Source organism: Cherax quadricarinatus, chromosome 58 (genome assembly GCF_038502225.1).
Source record: "Cherax quadricarinatus isolate ZL_2023a chromosome 58, ASM3850222v1, whole genome shotgun sequence".
Lineage (NCBI taxonomy): Eukaryota > Metazoa > Arthropoda > Malacostraca > Decapoda > Parastacidae > Cherax > Cherax quadricarinatus.
The window spans coordinates 1,154,777-1,172,431 of record NC_091349.1 but is presented as its reverse complement, the minus strand read 5'-3'; the positions used below and the strand labels follow the sequence as shown (position 1 = coordinate 1,172,431).

The 17,655-nt window shown below is 38.9% G+C and overlaps 1 protein-coding gene across 6 annotated transcripts in view; it reads right to left on the bottom strand.

The window, feature by feature from the left end:
* LOC128698026 (platelet-activating factor acetylhydrolase) overlaps nt 1-14,933 on the bottom strand; it is a 35,786-nt gene extending 20,853 nt beyond the window's left edge. For 4 of the 6 annotated variants that reach the window (XR_008408405.2, XR_008408406.2, XM_053790053.2 and 1 more), the window contains exons 1-3: nt 9,649-9,787; nt 5,757-5,891; nt 4,152-4,249 (exon numbers count right to left, since the gene is read on the bottom strand). Coding sequence is in view for 4 of the 6 variants with exons in the window: in XM_053790053.2 (XP_053646028.1) it covers nt 4,152-4,249; nt 5,757-5,891; nt 9,649-9,772 (357 nt within the window). In the remaining 2 variants the exon portion in view is untranslated. Of the gene's footprint in view, nt 1-4,151; nt 4,250-5,756; nt 5,892-9,648; nt 9,788-11,435; nt 11,470-14,746 lie in introns of those variants that run through there. The other 2 variants (XM_053790057.2, XM_053790056.2) reach the window with 2 other exon arrangements.
* Between the last annotated feature and the right edge of the window lie 2,722 nt (nt 14,934-17,655).

The window sequence follows — 17,655 nt, the reverse complement described above, 5'->3', positions numbered from 1 at the left end:
GCTCAGACCACTGATCAAACTGACTTCCACCTTTTCATGGATATTTAAAAATTTGAACAGTTATGTAATCCACCTATTCTACAAATCATTTTGATGTATGATTAATCTTAAGTCTACCCAATATGCATAAAAGAACTATAAGCTTATCTATATATGATGATAAAATGATGATTGTAACATGGACAATAAACATTACATTATTATTCTTTGAAGTCCCATATTCTATCATATCAAATTCTTCTATCTCCTGTGTTACTAAATGATGGGTGAGTTTTTCACAGTTTGTCTTGTATGCACATTACTTATAAACAAAATATTTTGACTTGTAAACTGGTATGAGAATTTTATAGAAGTACAGTATTCACATTTGCTCAACTCAAAAACTAAAACAGCTCCACACCTAAGAATTTTCTCTACTACTGAATAGTTTTACTCCTAGCTTAAGTCTTCCCAAAATACTGCATGCACTAATAGCATTTAAATTTTTTAACTCTTGTATGCATTTTTTTAAATAAAGTATTACTATTATTAGTACAGTAGTAGTATCAGTGCATATTATTATTAGTATTATTATTTTTTATTATCACACCGGCCGATTCCCACCAAGGCAGGGTGGCCCGAAAAAGAAAAACTTTCACCATCATTCACTCCATCACTGTCTTGCCAGAAGGGTGCTTTACACTACAGTTTTTAAACTGCAACATTAACACCCCTCCTTCAGAGTGCAGGCACTGTACTTCCCATCTCCAGGACTCAAGTCCGGCCTGCCGGTTTCCCTGAATCCCTTCATAAATGTTACTTTGCTCACACTCCAACAGCACGTCAAGTATTAAAAACCATTTGTCTCCATTCACTCCTATCAAACACGCTCACGCATGCCTGCTGGAAGTCCAAGCCCCTCGCACACAAAACCTCCTTTACCCCCTCCCTCCAACCCTTCCTAGGCCGACCCCTACCCCGCCTTCCTTCCACTACAGACTGATACACTCTTGAAGTCATTCTGTTTCGCTCCATTCTCTCTACATGTCCGAACCACCTCAACAACCCTTCCTCAGCCCTCTGGACAACAGTTTTGGTAATCCCGCACCTCCTCCTAACTTCCAAACTACGAATTCTCTGCATTATATTCACACCACACATTGCCCTCAGACATGACATCTCCACTGCCTCCAGCCTTCTCCTCGCTGCAACATTCATCACCCACGCTTCACACCCATATAAGAGCGTTGGTAAAACTATACTCTCATACATTCCCCTCTTTGCCTCCAAGGACAAAGTTCTTTGTCTCCACAGACTCCTAAGTGCACCACTCACTCTTTTTCCCTCATCAATTCTATGATTCACCTCATCTTTCATAGACCCATCCGCTGACACGTCCACTCCCAAATATCTGAATACGTTCACCTCCTCCATACTCTCTCCCTCCAATCTGATATTCAATCTTTCATCACCTAATCTTTTTGTTATCCTCATAACCTTACTCTTTCCTGTATTCACCTTTAATTTTCTTCTTTTGCACACCCTACCAAATTCATCCACCAATCTCTGCAACTTCTCTTCAGAATCTCCCAAGAGCACAGTGTCATCAGCAAAGAGCAGCTGTGACAACTCCCACTTTGTGTGTGATTCTTTATCTTTTAACTCCACGCCTCTTGACAAGACCCTCGCATTTACTTCTCTTACAACCCCATCTATAAATATATTAAACAACCACGGTGACATCACACATCCTTGTCTAAGGCCTACTTTTACTGGGAAAAAATTTCCCTCTTTCCTACATACTCTAACTTGAGCCTCACTATCCTCGTAAAAACTCTTCACTGCTTTCAGTAACCTACCTCCTACACCATACACTTGCAACATCTGCCACATTGCCCCCCTATCCACCCTGTCATACGCCTTTTCCAAATCCATAAATGCCACAAAGACCTCTTTAGCCTTATCTAAATACTGTTCACTTATATGTTTCACTGTAAACACCTGGTCCACACACCCCCTACCTTTCCTAAAGCCTCCTTGTTCATCTGCTATCCTATTCTCCGTCTTACTCTTAATTCTTTCAATTATAACTCTACCATACACTTTACCAGGTACACTCAAGAGACTTATCCCCCTATAATTTTTGCACTCTCTTTTATCCCCTTTGCCTTTATACAAAGGAACTATGCATGCTCTCTGCCAATCCCTAGGTACCTTACCCTCTTCCATACATTTAGTAAATAATTGCACCAACCACTCCAAAACTATATCCCCACCTGCTTTTAACATTTCTATCTTTATCCCATCAATCCCGGCTGCCTTACCCCCTTTCATTTTACCTACTGCCTCACGAACTTCCCCCACACTCACAACTGGCTCTTCCTCACTCCTACAAGATGTTATTCCTCCTTGCCCTATACACGAAATCACAGCTTCCCTATCTTCATCAACATTTAACAATTCCTCAAAATATTCCTTCCATCTTCCCAATACCTCTAACTCTCCATTTAATAACTCTCCTCTCCTATTTTTAACTGACAAATCCATTTGTTCTCTAGGCTTTCTTAACTTGTTAATCTCACTCCAAAACTTTTTCTTATTTTCAACAAAATTTGTTGATAACATCTCACCCACTCTCTCATTTGCTCTCTTTTTACATTGCTTCACCACTCTCTTAACTTCTCTCTTTTTCTCCATATACTCTTCCCTTCTTGCATCACTTCTACTTTGTAAAAACTTCTCATATGCTAACTTTTTCTCCCTTACTACTCTCTTTACATCATCATTCCACCAATCGCTCCTCTTCCCTCCTGCACCCACTTTCCTGTAACCACAAACTTCTGCTGAACACTCTAACACTACATTTTTAAACCTACCCCATACCTCTTCGACCCCATTGCCTATGCTCTCATTAGCCCATCTATCCTCCAATAGCTGTTTATATCTTACCCTAACTGCCTCCTCTTTTAGTTTATAAACCTTCACCTCTCTCTTCCCTGATGCTTCTATTCTCCTTGTATCCCATCTACCTTTTACTCTCAGTGTAGCTACAACTAGAAAGTGATCTGATATATCTGTGGCCCCTCTATAAACATGTACATCCTGAAGTCTACTCAACAGTCTTTTATCTACCAATACATAATCCAACAAACTACTGTCATTTCGCCCTACATCATATCGTGTATACTTATTTATCCTCTTTTTCTTAAAATATGTATTACCTATAACTAAACCCCTTTCTATACAAAGTTCAATCAAAGGGCTCCCATTATCATTTACACCTGGCACCCCAAACTTACCTACCACACCCTCTCTAAAAGTTTCTCCTACTTTAGCATTCAAGTCCCCTACCACAATTACTCTCTCACTTGGTTCAAAGGCTCCTATACATTCACTTAACATCTCCCAAAATCTCTCTCTCTCCTCTGCATTCCTCTCTTCTCCAGGTGCATACACGCTTATTATGACCCACTTCTCGCATCCAACCTTTACTTTAATCCACATAATTCTTGAATTTACACATTCATATTCTCTTTTCTCCTTCCATAACTGATCATTTAACATTACTGCTACCCCTTCCTTTGCTCTAACTCTCTCAGATACTCCAGATTTAATCCCATTTATTTCCCCCCACTGAAACTCTCCTACCCCCTTCAGCTTTGTTTCGCTTAGGGCCAGGACATCCAACTTCTTTTCATTCATAACATCAGCAATCATCTGTTTCTTGTCATCCGCACTACATCCACGCACATTTAAGCAACCCAGTTTTATAAAGTTTTTCTTCTTCTCTTTTTTAGTAATTGTATACAGGAGAAGGGGTTACTAGCCCATTGCTCCCGGCATTTTAGTCGCCTCATACGACACGCATGGCTTACGGAGGAAAGATTCTTTTCCACTTCCCCATGGACAATAGAAGAAATAAAAAAGAACAAGAGCTATTTAGAAAAAGGAGAAAAACCTAGATGTATGTATATATATATATGCATGTGCGTGTCTGTGAAGTGTGACCAAAGTGTAAGTAGGAGTAGCAAGATATCCCTGTTATCTTAGCGTGTTTATTACAGTAAAATTATCATTTACTCCATTGCAGAACATGTATGTGAAGTAGAAGAAAAAATTCTCTAGTACAATCCTTAATTAATACTATACATTTAAAGTATTTTTTATCTTACCATAAGATCTGTGAGTTTTGATGGATAGTAGAGACGCATTAGTGTTCCATCTTTAGTTCGTCCAATCATGATGTCTGTGGCACCTACCACATGTGGCCCTGACAACCATGAGAAGAATATATATAGTTAAAAACATGAGAAGAATATATATAGTTAAAAACAAAGGCTTTCTCCTGGTAAAGTAACAATGTGTGCTATGTATCTGACATCTTCCGCTTTTAACTGTAACTACAGTATCACTGAAAGAAAAATAAGATTATTTGGCATTATTTGGCTTACAAGAGGAGCAGCAGCAGGCATAAGGACACTTGCCCATGCATCTTTCTCATTTGGGAAATTGAAATCAAGGTACTTAGGGTCGTGAGCTGCATGCTCATTACTGAGCTATGGAATGCCACATACCAGGGGTGGATCTACTATGAAATTAATGAAGCTTAAGCTTCAGGGCTCCTAATCCTGGAGGGGCGCCAGAAGTGACTATAGTACACGCTGGTTAAAATTTTGGGTCTACTGTATGAGAAGGGGTTGCAAAGGGGCCCCCATAACAGTTCAAGCCTCAGGGCCCCAAAAATGTAGATCTGCCACTGCCATGCACTCCACAATTTTTTTTCTCACTGGCCGTCTCCTGCCAAGGTAAGGTCACTCAAAGAAGACAACACATTCACCATCACTCATTCAACTGCTGTCTTTATTTATTAAATGATTAAAACAATGGTGCTGTACGAACTTGTGTATACATAGTAACATTTTTATGAAGCTTATATTATGCACAGTGTTTTGGGTATGGCTTAAGTTAACACAGAAAATTAATTAAAAGCATATACAGTGATACCTCGGGATACGAAGAGCTCAAAACGCAAACAATTATGTAAGCGTATTTATGTAAGTGCTTTTTGTAAATGTATTTTTGGGGGTCTGAAACGGATTACTCTAATTTATATTATTCCTTATGCGAACAAATTCATTCAGTATCAGCACTCGAACAACCTTCTGGAACGAAATAAGTTCATATCCCACGGTACCACTGTACTAAGAAAGAAAACACTTATATATTACACATCTAGGAACACAAGTGCATATTAAATACACCATAACAAATGTATTCTCTTTATATCATAACCTGCAGCTTTAACCTTGTTCAGAAAACTTTTATCAATACAGAGCATCACCCTTTCATATGCATGTATGTCATGTTTGCATGATAATGGTAATCACGGCAAATTATAAAAATATGCTACTCACAAGAGCACTAGAACTAGGACACTCAGTAATGTGACAAGATGAGTTAGCTAAGTGACAAGGAGACAATATCAAGACTAATAAATATCCCAGGAAAGATTGTGTAGGGGTGGAGATATGTTGCAGTTTTTGAACTGTATTATTGGCATGCCTCTGGCAAGACAATGATGGAGTGTGTGATGATGAGAACATATCTTCTTTTTGGGTGGGTTACCCCTTCCTAGGTGGGAGACAGCTGATATATTAATAAATAAAAATTAGTAGTTTATATTTGTGTGTCCGTCATGCTGAAATACATAAAAGAAAGGTGTTCACACATCAATGAATTTCCAAAATCTTTACCATACGCTTTCACATTAAATATACCTTGAGGTAGAGGCGTGTGGTTGGTAAATCTTGAACAAGTTTTTCCTGCCATTGTCTTCATAAATTGTATTGAAACACCTCCCAAAGAGGTCGGACACCTTGAAGCCGCAGCCAAAAAGTATATTGTGTGTAGACCTGTAAAAAATATTAGGCAAAATATTAGAGGCAGCAAATAAAGCACTAAAAATATATAAAACATTTATGTTGAAAATGGTATAAAATACCTACAAATTGATAATTAAGACACATGTGCAACAGCTGGGTATCTTTATTGTTGAACTGTTTCACCTCACACAGTAGGCAAAAACTTCAACAATAAAGATACCCAATTGTCACACATGTGACTTAATAATCATTTAAACCAGTAAATCAACATTTACAATACAGTGCACATCCAAACACACAGTTACATGACTGACAAGCTATTTTAAAAGCAATTCATCCACATGCAGCAAGATAATTTACAGACATTTTAAAGAAAGTAAACAAGTTCCATGAAATTTCAAACTCAAGGAACATCAATGCATGACCCATCATGCAGCCATTGGCAAAATTTGTTAAGTCATACCAGCAGGCAGGGTCTCAAGACAAGAACTGCCAGAGTGGACTCTTACTCCCCTAATAGTAAGAAAATCATATCCAAGGTGGAAAATGCTCATATTACTGGGGTTGCCCATCAAGCCATTGGTAATTATGCTGCAGCCTAATGCCATCAACATGTCATTAGGCACCAATATTTATTACCCGGCATGTCAGTAGTTGCTACTTGCTGTGCCTCCACAATAGAGCCAACAGCACTACTGAATGACTCGTATAGCAATGAATGTGTCGAGTGATTTTCCACAGCAAAACCAATTTCAACAGCGGGTACAGAATAAATCTCTAACATAATAGTAAATGTGTTCTCAAAAGCAAATATTGTACTGAAAAAAGACTGTTAAGATAAAAAATATTGGTCTCTATCTAATCATTATGAAGATAGGTGAGAAAGTGAAATACAGTGGACCCCCGCCTTACGAACGCATCGTGTTACGTTAAATCTGCCATACGAAGCATTTGAACGCAAAAATTTTGCCTTGCCTCACGTTAAAAAACTCGCCTTACGTGATTCGTCCAGGACGCGTCCCACATGTGGCCTCAGTGCCAGTGTTTACAAGCCAGCCAGTACGGTCACATCTATGCATACATTCGGTACATTTCACATTATCCCAGTGTTTTTAGTGCTTGTAATTGCAAAATAAGTCACCATGGACCCCAAGAAAGCTTCTAGTGCCGTCCCTGTGGTAAAAAGGGCGAGAATTAGTATGGAATTGAAAAAAGAGATTAAGGAAATGTGTGCAAAGTGGGTTGAACTGCAAACCTTTACGGATGAAAATCACCCTGACACAGCTACTGCAAGCCATGTTGGCAACCTGTACAATGACAATGTTATGGCCCATTTTAGGAAAGTCTTAAAGGAACAGGAGGTACAGAGTTCTATGGACAGATTTGTTGTGCGACAGAAGTCCAGTGACTCTCAAGCTGGTCCTAGTGGCATTAAAAGTAGAAGGGAAGTAACCCCGGAAAAGGACTTGCTACCTCAAGTCCTAATGGAAGGGGATTCCCCTTCTAAACAATAACTTCCACACTCTCCCCTCCTCCCATCCCATCAATTATCACCAGATCTTCAATAAAGGTAAGTGTCATGTACGTATTCTGTTCTTAGTAGAGTAGTAATTGTGCATGTCTTCTTCAGGTTGTGTGTATTAAAATTAATATTTCATGTGGTAAAAAAAAAAAAATTTCACTCCTATCGAATACGCTCACGCACGCCTGCTGGAAGTCCAAGCCCCTCACCCACAAAACCTCCCTTACCCCTTCCTTCCAACCTTTTCGAGGAAAACCCCTACCCCGCCTTCCTTCCCCTGCAGATTTAAATGCTCTCCATGTCATTCTACTTTGATCCATTCTCTCTAAATGACCAAACCACCTCAACAACCCCTCTTCAGCCCTCTGACTAATACTTTTATTAACTCCACACCATCTCCTAATTTTTCACACTCCAAATTTTCTGCATAATATTTACACCACACATTGCCCTTAGAAAGGACATCTCCACTGCCTCCAACCACCTCCTCACTGCTGCATTCACAACCCAAGCTTCACACCCATATAAGAGTGTTGGTACTACTATACTTTCATACATTCCCTTCTTTGCCTCCATAGATAACGTTTTTTGACTCCACATATACCTCAATGCACCACTCACCTTTTTTCCCTCATCAATTCTATGATTAACCTCATCCTTCATAAATCCATCCGCCGACATGTCAACTCCCAAGTATCTGAAAACATTCACTTCTTCCATGCTCCTCCTCCCCAATTTGATATCCAATTTTTCTTTATCTAAATTATTTGATACCCTCATCAAATATAAGTGTGTCATTTACATACAAGAGATCCAACGTTTTTACCTTACTTAAGCTTTTTAGACAGAAAATTCTTGAAAATTTTTAAAGATGATATGATTGCCTGACAAAAAAGAGGTGACAAATGATATACTGTTTACCAGAGGGTGTGCTGTGGTGGCAGTGTTATCACTACTATCAGTTCCTGCTGACCTATGACACTCTTACCCAGCCAAAGGTCGTGCACTGATAAGCAGAAATCTACAGTGTCAATAATAATGTTACATTGTAGAGAGAGCTTACTGTACATATGACATAGTGAACTTAAGACAGCATCTGTTACCTTAATGGTGAATGTCTGCAGAAAGCTTTTAATAAAAAGTAATTAATACAGCACAGTCATTTCTGCATACAAAAAAAAAAATTATTTAATTGACCCCTCAAAAATTTAATTTAATGCCACCTAAATTTCATTTTCATAATCTCCAGTGCCTTCAAGCTTTCCTCAGACACCTCCTTCCAGCCACATCAACCTTGCACATCATTTTATCTACCTGTTTGTCAGCCTTTATAAATCAGCAAAGCATCTCAAAAATAGAAGACAAGAAAAAAGCACTACAGTAGACCTATTGAACCATACTACATAAGTCCTATCACACCCAACTCTTCCCACTCGTGTAACTATCCAACTCACACACACATTATTAGCTTCAATGACTGCTTGACAGTAATAACTATGTCCAAACACATCTTGAAACCTTATTGAGTATTCGTCCATTATTCGTCCTCCTCTGCTTCTTGTTTCAACTGTTTCCCTATTCCCATAAACATATTGTACCATATGCAAAATAACCACAGGGGGAATTGAATGATGGCTCTAGGCCTTTCATGTTGCCAACATATCATCAAGAGTTTACAATGTTGCAGAAATAGAGCAGGACCTTGATCATATTCCCATTCATTAATGCCTTTCAAAAAATTTAGGTTCAAGGCTATTACTCTATTTTCATAAGTGATAATCTACAACAAATTAATTTTGTCAGTCTTCACCATGTTTTCACACTGCACATCTATACACTTCTCACCAGGATAACCCAACATAGCCAAACACTATGATTTGTTTCCATTGAGATCCCCTCTTAGGATGTGACACACAAAAGACAATTAATACCCAGGTACCTATTTATGGCTAGGTGAACAGGCCAGTGGCAATGCCAAAATTTCAATACTGGGGGGAGGGGGTTGGAGACTTGTCTTGAAGCAGCATTATTATCACTGTTTGCATTTGAAGGGGCTGAAGCCCCCCTGAAATAGGGGCATCAAAAGTAGGAAGACTTGCCATATGTCCAGCCCTACCTGAGAATTGAATTGGTTTTGAGTCATGAATTTTTAATACTGTTTTATAAAATCAACCTCTGAATTACAATATACTCTACACTCATAAAAACAGTCTTCACATCCCACAAAAGTGTTTTCAACTATCACTAACACAGTTTCTAGGACACCTGGTTTCACAATGAGGAGCACACAGTCACCCACTGACAACTGGCGAGTGAATGAGGTTTCAGTGGGGTACAAAGCTGAAACATGCTGTTGCCAGCTACAACTAATACCAATTTTACAGGTCATAGTCACGGAAGATTAGCCAACAGATTTTACAAAAAAGTATTATATGCTGCATTCTTAGTTTTATATAATAAAACTTACTTAATAATATTTTCTTAAAAATTCTTTATAATGAAGTAAAAAATAATTAAAAATATCATCTACAAATACTCTACACTAAAAATGAGCCGTCGTAAAGTCCATGGCCATATATCAAACAATGTTCGCACGATGACATTAACAACAGCAGATAATAAAGATATGCTATGGACAATAACACTCAGAACTAGGACACTAGGTAATACGACAAGATAAGGTAGATAAGTGATGAGACAATATTAAGGCTAATAATATACAGCACCAAGAATGGGTGTGCACAATAACTGATAAACACCTAATTGCAAAGATGAATTATACGTACAATAAGAGCTAAATAATTTATTACACAACAAACAGCATATAGCAAATCCCCACTCCCGCCAGCATACTCCACCAATTTTCAAAAGGCTGAATCTGCTTACCATTAAGAACATCCATACTTATTCATGTGCCTACTACATACACAGAACAATACATGCAAATATAAACCCCCCACTCAAACTTTTCCTCACCAACCTAAACAGGACACATGACCACAACACAAGACACAGATCTCTTTTTGATATACCTTGTGTCCATATCACACTGTGTAAAAACTCTATGCACGTAAAGGACCCCAAAATATGGAATTCATTACCAAAGATAATAAAGTAACCCAGTCTGAAAATCAATTTAAGACTCTTCTCAAAAGCCACTTAATCACCCTAGACTAAATGCTAAATACACAGTATACATTTACTCACCTATGTACTCCCACATCATAACTGAAACAATCACATTGAGCCTTTTATCCATTGTTGACAGGTCTATAATTGAATCATAGTTTTTTACAATAGCATTTTAGAATATAAATATGTATATCTTTGTATAATACAAATTTTGATTCATTTATAATTAATATTCTACTGTACAACTATGAAATAATTACTTTCCTACTGTACAACTATGATATACTCCTCCTTAGTATTAAGTAGAATGTAACCCAATAATGTTAAGTTGACCCATAATGCCAAGGCATAATAGAGGCTCTCTTTGTATTGCAACCCACTATTGTATATACACAATCTCAATGTACTGTTTGCAAAGACATTAAATAAATAAATAAATAAATAAATAAATAAATAGAAGCTAAGAGAACTACATTTATATTTGCTTAGATCATAAGTGAAAAAAAAAAATAAAAATATAAAGGCAAAGTTAAGAAAAACTCAAAAGGCCAAGTGTACAAAGATTAACAAGTCAAAAGCACTAATATAATTTCAGAAAGTTATTCCATTTTGAACACACATGAACAAAATTTATGTCAATTTGAACACAACAGACGAGTATGATATGAGTGAATGCTATTTACAATACACGTCAGTGGGTAATGTACGATAACTGCAACACAAAACTAAACACAAAGACACAAAAACACACTTAAGTCAACAGAAAAAGTAAAAACAAAGAAGAGCAAGTCACAAAAAATTTCAGCAAGCACACCAGCCATGAGTTAAATATCAAAATCATCCAGGGACAAGCAGGAGGAGGAGCAAAGGACGAAAAGCACATAAGAAAATGCGATCACAAGAGAGGTTCCTGTACCCACCACCATATGTTTACATCAGTCCTCGGTTAATAGTCTGAAATTAAAAAAATAGCATTAGAATACGACAGGTCTTGTCAAAGAACAAGAGCTTCTGCCTTTACTCTGTCTACCTGAAAATCTTTGACTTTTTTGGCTTTATCCCAAGTAATTTACACAAGTTAAACTATAGTACAGTGGTCCCTCGCTTTTCGTAGTTCTCGGCAATCGTAAATTTTGCCAATCATAGGGGTATTTTCATATAAACATGGACTCGCTTTTCATAGGTTGACTCGCAAATAGTAGTTCGTCCGGGATGCGTACACACGGTGTTAGCCAGGGAGGCCTCCCTACCCAGCCAGTCTGGCATTATTTACCAGTGAGTGAAGGTCCCCTCAAGTGCTCCTACGAAATATTTCATAATATTCCACTCATTTTAGTGCTTGCAAGTACTAAATAAGCTACCATGGCTCCAAAGAAAGCTCCTAGTGCCAAGCCTGTGGTAAAGAAGGTGAGAAATATGTACAGTGACAAAGTCCTGGGCCATTTTAGGGAAGTGTTAAAGAGACGCCAGAAACAGAGCTCTCTCAACAGTTACTTTGCGAGACAGGACTAGAGTGACTCTCAAGGTGGTCCTAGTGGCATTAAGAAACAGAGAAGAGAAGCAACCCCAGAGAAGCAATTGGTACCTGAGGTGTTGCTGGAAGGGGATTCCCCTTCCAAACTGTAAACAATCCAATCTCTCTCCTCTTCCAGTCTCCCATACACTAAGAAGAATCTCCAATAAAGGTAAGTGTTATGCTGTTAATGTTTCATTCATCATTTCCCATTGTATTGTTTATGTACTACATGTATATTTCATGTAAAAATTTTTTTTGTTTCAATACTTCTGGGTGTCAGGAACGGATTAATTGTATTTACATTATTTCTTATGGGGAAAATTGATTCGCAAATCGTAAATTTCGTTTATAGTAGCTCCTCCAGGAATGGATTAATTACGAAAAATGAGGGACCACTGTACATGATACTTGTACTTACGTGTACCTATTCCTAAATAAACTTGTTAGCATGGCTCAATAATGCCTAATATTGAATTAAGCAAATCTGCTTTTAGAATGCCAAAATTAAAATGCTGTGCATGCACTCAAACTTGAACATAACAAAACTTCTGAGGCTAACCAAAAGTTTTCGACCTAACTTCCCATGCAAATCTGGAAACTGGTATATGTGAGACACTCACAACCTAGCTGTACTCACCTGACTAAAAGTTTCTACAGCCTGAACACTCAACAGTACTGTACTTTAAGTATACAAGATAGAGAGGAGTGACAAAGTTCATTATCTGTATCAGGAACCTTTCGTATGAAGACAGACTGAGAGACCTGAACTTACACTCAGAAGCCATAGAATGAGGAGAAATTTATTTGAGATGTGTAAATGAAAGATGAGCATAAATATATGGGATATAAGATGTTAAAAGCATGGAAACAATGAGTTCAAATGTAATAAATTCAGTTATGGAAAAGCACTGGTTTAGCAATGAAGTTGTAGGTGAGTGGAACAACCCACTTAGAGATGTCATTTATGCCAATACAGCACTTTGGGTAGCAGTATAGACAGGATGAACAGATACAGTGGCAATGGTTGGGTGTGGGCAGAACCTTTCTACCATGGACCAATAGGACTACTGTAGTGCTTATTTCTCTTTATGTGAATATGAGAAAAGTGTAGATGTGGAGTAAGTGTGCTAATACAAAAGAGGGGTCAGTGGGAACAGGCAAGGAAGAATATGAGGAGACATTCTGAGTAGCATAGGCATGGTATATAAAAATACTGCAGTTACATGAGCAAATGTGTTATGTCAACAATTTTCAATTAAGGGAACACATTTACTGCCACTCATTCAATGGATAGATGCCCTGCAAGAAATGTGCAGACATTACAGTAAGTAACTTTAACTAGGTACAGGTACACCTAAATACAATTATCATACATAGTGTGAATTTACAGTGACTTATTTCCACTGGGGTCTTTACAAACTTCAACATCCCCACCATTATGCTAATTAAATCCTGATGCATGTATCACATCTGACTGACCCATATGTTCAAAGATCTTGTCTCTGCCCCTTCTGCATGAGGGACCAAATATAGCAATCAGATATGGAATATCAATATTTATGAATATTAATGTAGCTAATAAAATAATTAGGTTGGACTATTATAATAAAGAAAATTTTTCCTTCAAATGCCAAGTACAGTATATACAGAGTTTGTCATGTGTAAAATTTAGCAGTGACAAACGGATGAACTGTACGGAGTTTATGTTTAATATAAAGATATATAGGGGTGGAATAAGTACAGGCATCACAGGAAAGCAAAAGAAATTAATCAAACATTAACACTGGGCCACCCACAGAAGCTGGGTGGCCCAATATATATATGTACTGTATGTATGTATACATATATATATATATATATATATATATGTACTTTATCTCCATGGGGAAGTGGAATAGAATTCTTCCTCCGTAAGCCATGCGTGTTGTAAGAGGCAACTAAAATGCCGGGAGCAAGGGGCTAGTAACCTCTTCTCCTGTATATATTACTAAATGTAAAAGGAGAAACTTTCGTTTTTCCTTTTAGGCCACCCCGCCTCGGTGGGATACGGCCGGTGTGTTGAAAGAAAAGAAAGAATATGTACTTTATGTATGTATACACATATATATATATATATATATATATATATATATATATATATAAATATATATATATATATATATGTACTGTATGTATGTATACACACACACACACACATATATATATATATATATATATATATATATATATATATATATATATATATATATATATATATATATATATATATACATGTATATATATACACACACATACATACATACAGAGACAGGATGTTGCAAAGAGGGGACACAGAAACAAGGAGTCCCTCTTGGAAGTTGAAGACTCAGATGAGTCAAAGGGATGTTAGGAAGTATTTCTTCAGTCACAGAGTTGTTAGGAAGTGGAAAAGTCTAGCGAGTGATGTAGTGGAGGCAGGAACCATACATAGTAAAGCTTTAAGACGATGTATGATAAAGCTCATGGAGCAGGGAAAGAGAGAACCTAGTAGCATTCTGTGAAGAGGCGGGGCCAGGAGCTGAGTCTCGACCTCTGCAACCACAATTAGGTGAGTACATACATACATACAATGATCAAATGTAGCCGATTTAGTTAATTCAAGAGGTTTATTATGCATTCTGATACCCATCCTGATGCTGCTCAGTGAGGTCAGCATCACACACCATCATAACCCACCTGACATCTCGACGTCCTTTGTATACCCAGACGAGATGACTGAAAAGGTGAATTCTGTGGGTATCTGACGGTGCGTCCCAGGTGTCATCCAGGCAGCAGGGACGCAGGAGGGACGTAGCAGGGACGCAGCAGGTAGCAGGGACGCAGCAGGTAGCAGGGACGCAGCAGGTAGCAGGAACGTAGCAGGGACGCAGCAGGTAGCAGGAACGTAGCAGGTAGCAGTGAAGTATCAGGATGGTGCACCTCCCAACACTGTAGTTATTGGGTTAGCAAGCAGCCTTGGCACCCTGCACTCATCCATACACGTGACCCTGGCACCCCTCTCTTTATAAGTAGATTTACTTATTATTATAGCTGTTATAATCACACCTAGGAGCTAAACCCGTAAGGATCATACAGCGCTGCATATATTTACGAAGAATTTAACCTAGGATAACTCAGTGAAGTCAAAAGAATGTTGTTTATTGATTCTGATGCCACGGGCATCTTCCATGGTGAGACATCAGTAAATAATTTTATAAGTAGGTTTATTTAGGCACAAGTACACATAAGTACAATTATCATACATAGTGTAAATTACCTAGGATAACCCCCCAAAAAGTCAAAGTGACTTTATTTCCATTGGGGTTCTTGTCTTAGCTTTAAGTGGCATTGATTGGCACAGAGAATTTGTTCGAGTCGTGAAATTGATCAATGGGTGTGAATTCCCCCCCCCCCCCAAAAAAAAAAAAATTACAATATACAAAGAGACTAAATATCCCATAACTTCCAATAGCATCCTCAGGATGCTATTGGATAAAAAAATCTGTATGAGAAATAGTTCAGATTGTGCATAATTACTAAGGATCAGACCAAAGAGAGAGTTCCGGGGGTCAACGCCCCCTCGGCCCAGTCTGTGACCAGGCCTCCTGGTGAATCAGAGCCTGATCAACCAGGCTGTTACTGCTGGCTGCACGCAATCCAACGTACGAGCCACAGTCCGGCTGGTCAGGTACCGACATTAGGTGCTTGTCCAGTGCCAGCTTGAAGACAGTCAGGGGTCTATTGGTAATCCCCCTTATGTATGCTGGGAGGCAGTTGAACAATCTATACTTGCCACTCAAATGAAGAAGTCTAAACAACTTTATTATGAAAGCAGATTTAATCAAATAAAAGTGGATATGAAAAACTGGAAAACCCTCTCCGAAATCCTGGGCTCTCGAAATCCGTCCATAGTCAGTTTTATAGACCTAGCTAAACCAGATGAGCCTCATATCCAGTCTGCAGAAACAGCCAACATACTAAGTGATTTCTTCTCTGCTATAACATCAAATGGAAATAAATATAAGGATCTCAATGGAAATAAGTCACTTTGATTTTTATTTTTTGGGGGGGAGGGGTTATCCTAGGTAATTTACTTATGTATGATAAAATGTCTAATAGAATTTATGTGATGATGTGTACCTGTACCTCAATAAACTACCTAGCATAGACCAGTAGGCTTACTGCAGTGCTCCACAATTCTTGTTACTACTACTACTTCTGCTAGTTGTGAATCCCGTCCCCTCCAACGTCTTTGAGATCTTTCGCCTTATCTTCGACAGTATTTAAGACTCCATTCTCATTCTTCAGGTTAGTCACATCGCCTCCAGAGAATCACTGGAATCGCTCTGGCATTCGGGCTGCGGCCCGAGTGCCAGAAATGGCTCAAATGGAACACGGCTTTTTTATTTGAAAGCCTCGTACCAGGGAGAACACCGGCTCTGACACCACTTGAACCCAAGATGTGCTGTTCCTCAGTTCCAGGGCTTCGATGACGATTGTAGCTAACTACTACACCACCTGTGCTGAAGAAGACTCACAGTTCCCTTGTCATAGGGCTGCCCCCACCATGGCCTGTAAACGGTACTACACGTAACACGAAGGCTCTTCGCGCCCTTGTCATTGGGCTGCCTAACTAAACCTTGTCATTGGGCTGCCTAACTAAACCTTGTCATTGGGCTGCCCAACTAAACCTTGTCATAGGGATGCCTAACTAAACCTTGTCATTGGGCTGCCTAACTAAACCTTGTCATAGGGCTGCCCCCCGCCAAAGGACTGTAAGCGATACTCGACCTGAACAAGATTCACTGCGTCCTTGTCACAGGACTGTAAACAGTACTCCACCTGACACGAATGCTCACCATGCCCCTGTCATAGGACTGTAAACGTGTACATCACTTGTACAAACTCCAACACTCCTTTGGGAGCCACTGCCGGGTCACCACATGAAGAAGACCCGTCCTGGCTAACCTACCTGAAACTGAACCTGCCTCAGGTTCATATCGTTTCAGACCATGGAGCTGAACTCTTCAAGTTTGGTGGACTGATTACAATACATTGCTTCACACGGCGAGGGTCCGGGTTCGATTCCCGGCGAGGGTAGAAGCATTGGACGTGTTTCCTTACACCGGGTGTCTTATTTGCCCCATCTGTAAAATGGGTACCTGGGTGTTAGTCGACTGGTGTGGGTCGCATCCTGAGACAACACTGACCTAATTTGCCCGAAATGCTCTGCATAACAAGCGGCTTTCTATATACAGGAAAAGTTGGTAGATGGATCTCTAATTTCCTAACAAATAGAACACAGAGTAGTAGTAAACAGTAAAGTCTGAGGCGGCTACTGTAAAAAGCTCTGTTTCACAAGGCACAGTACTCGTTCCCATCCTGTTCCTCATCCTCATATCCGACATAGACAGGGCTGTAAGCCACAGCACCGTGTCTTCCTCTGCAGATGACACCCGAATCTGCGTGACAGTGTCTTCCAAGCGGACATCAACCAAATTTTTAAATGGGCCGCAGAAAAGAAAATGAAGTTCAATGAAAAATTACAAATACTCCGATATGGAAAACGTCAGGAAATTAAAGCTATATCGCATTATAAAACAAAT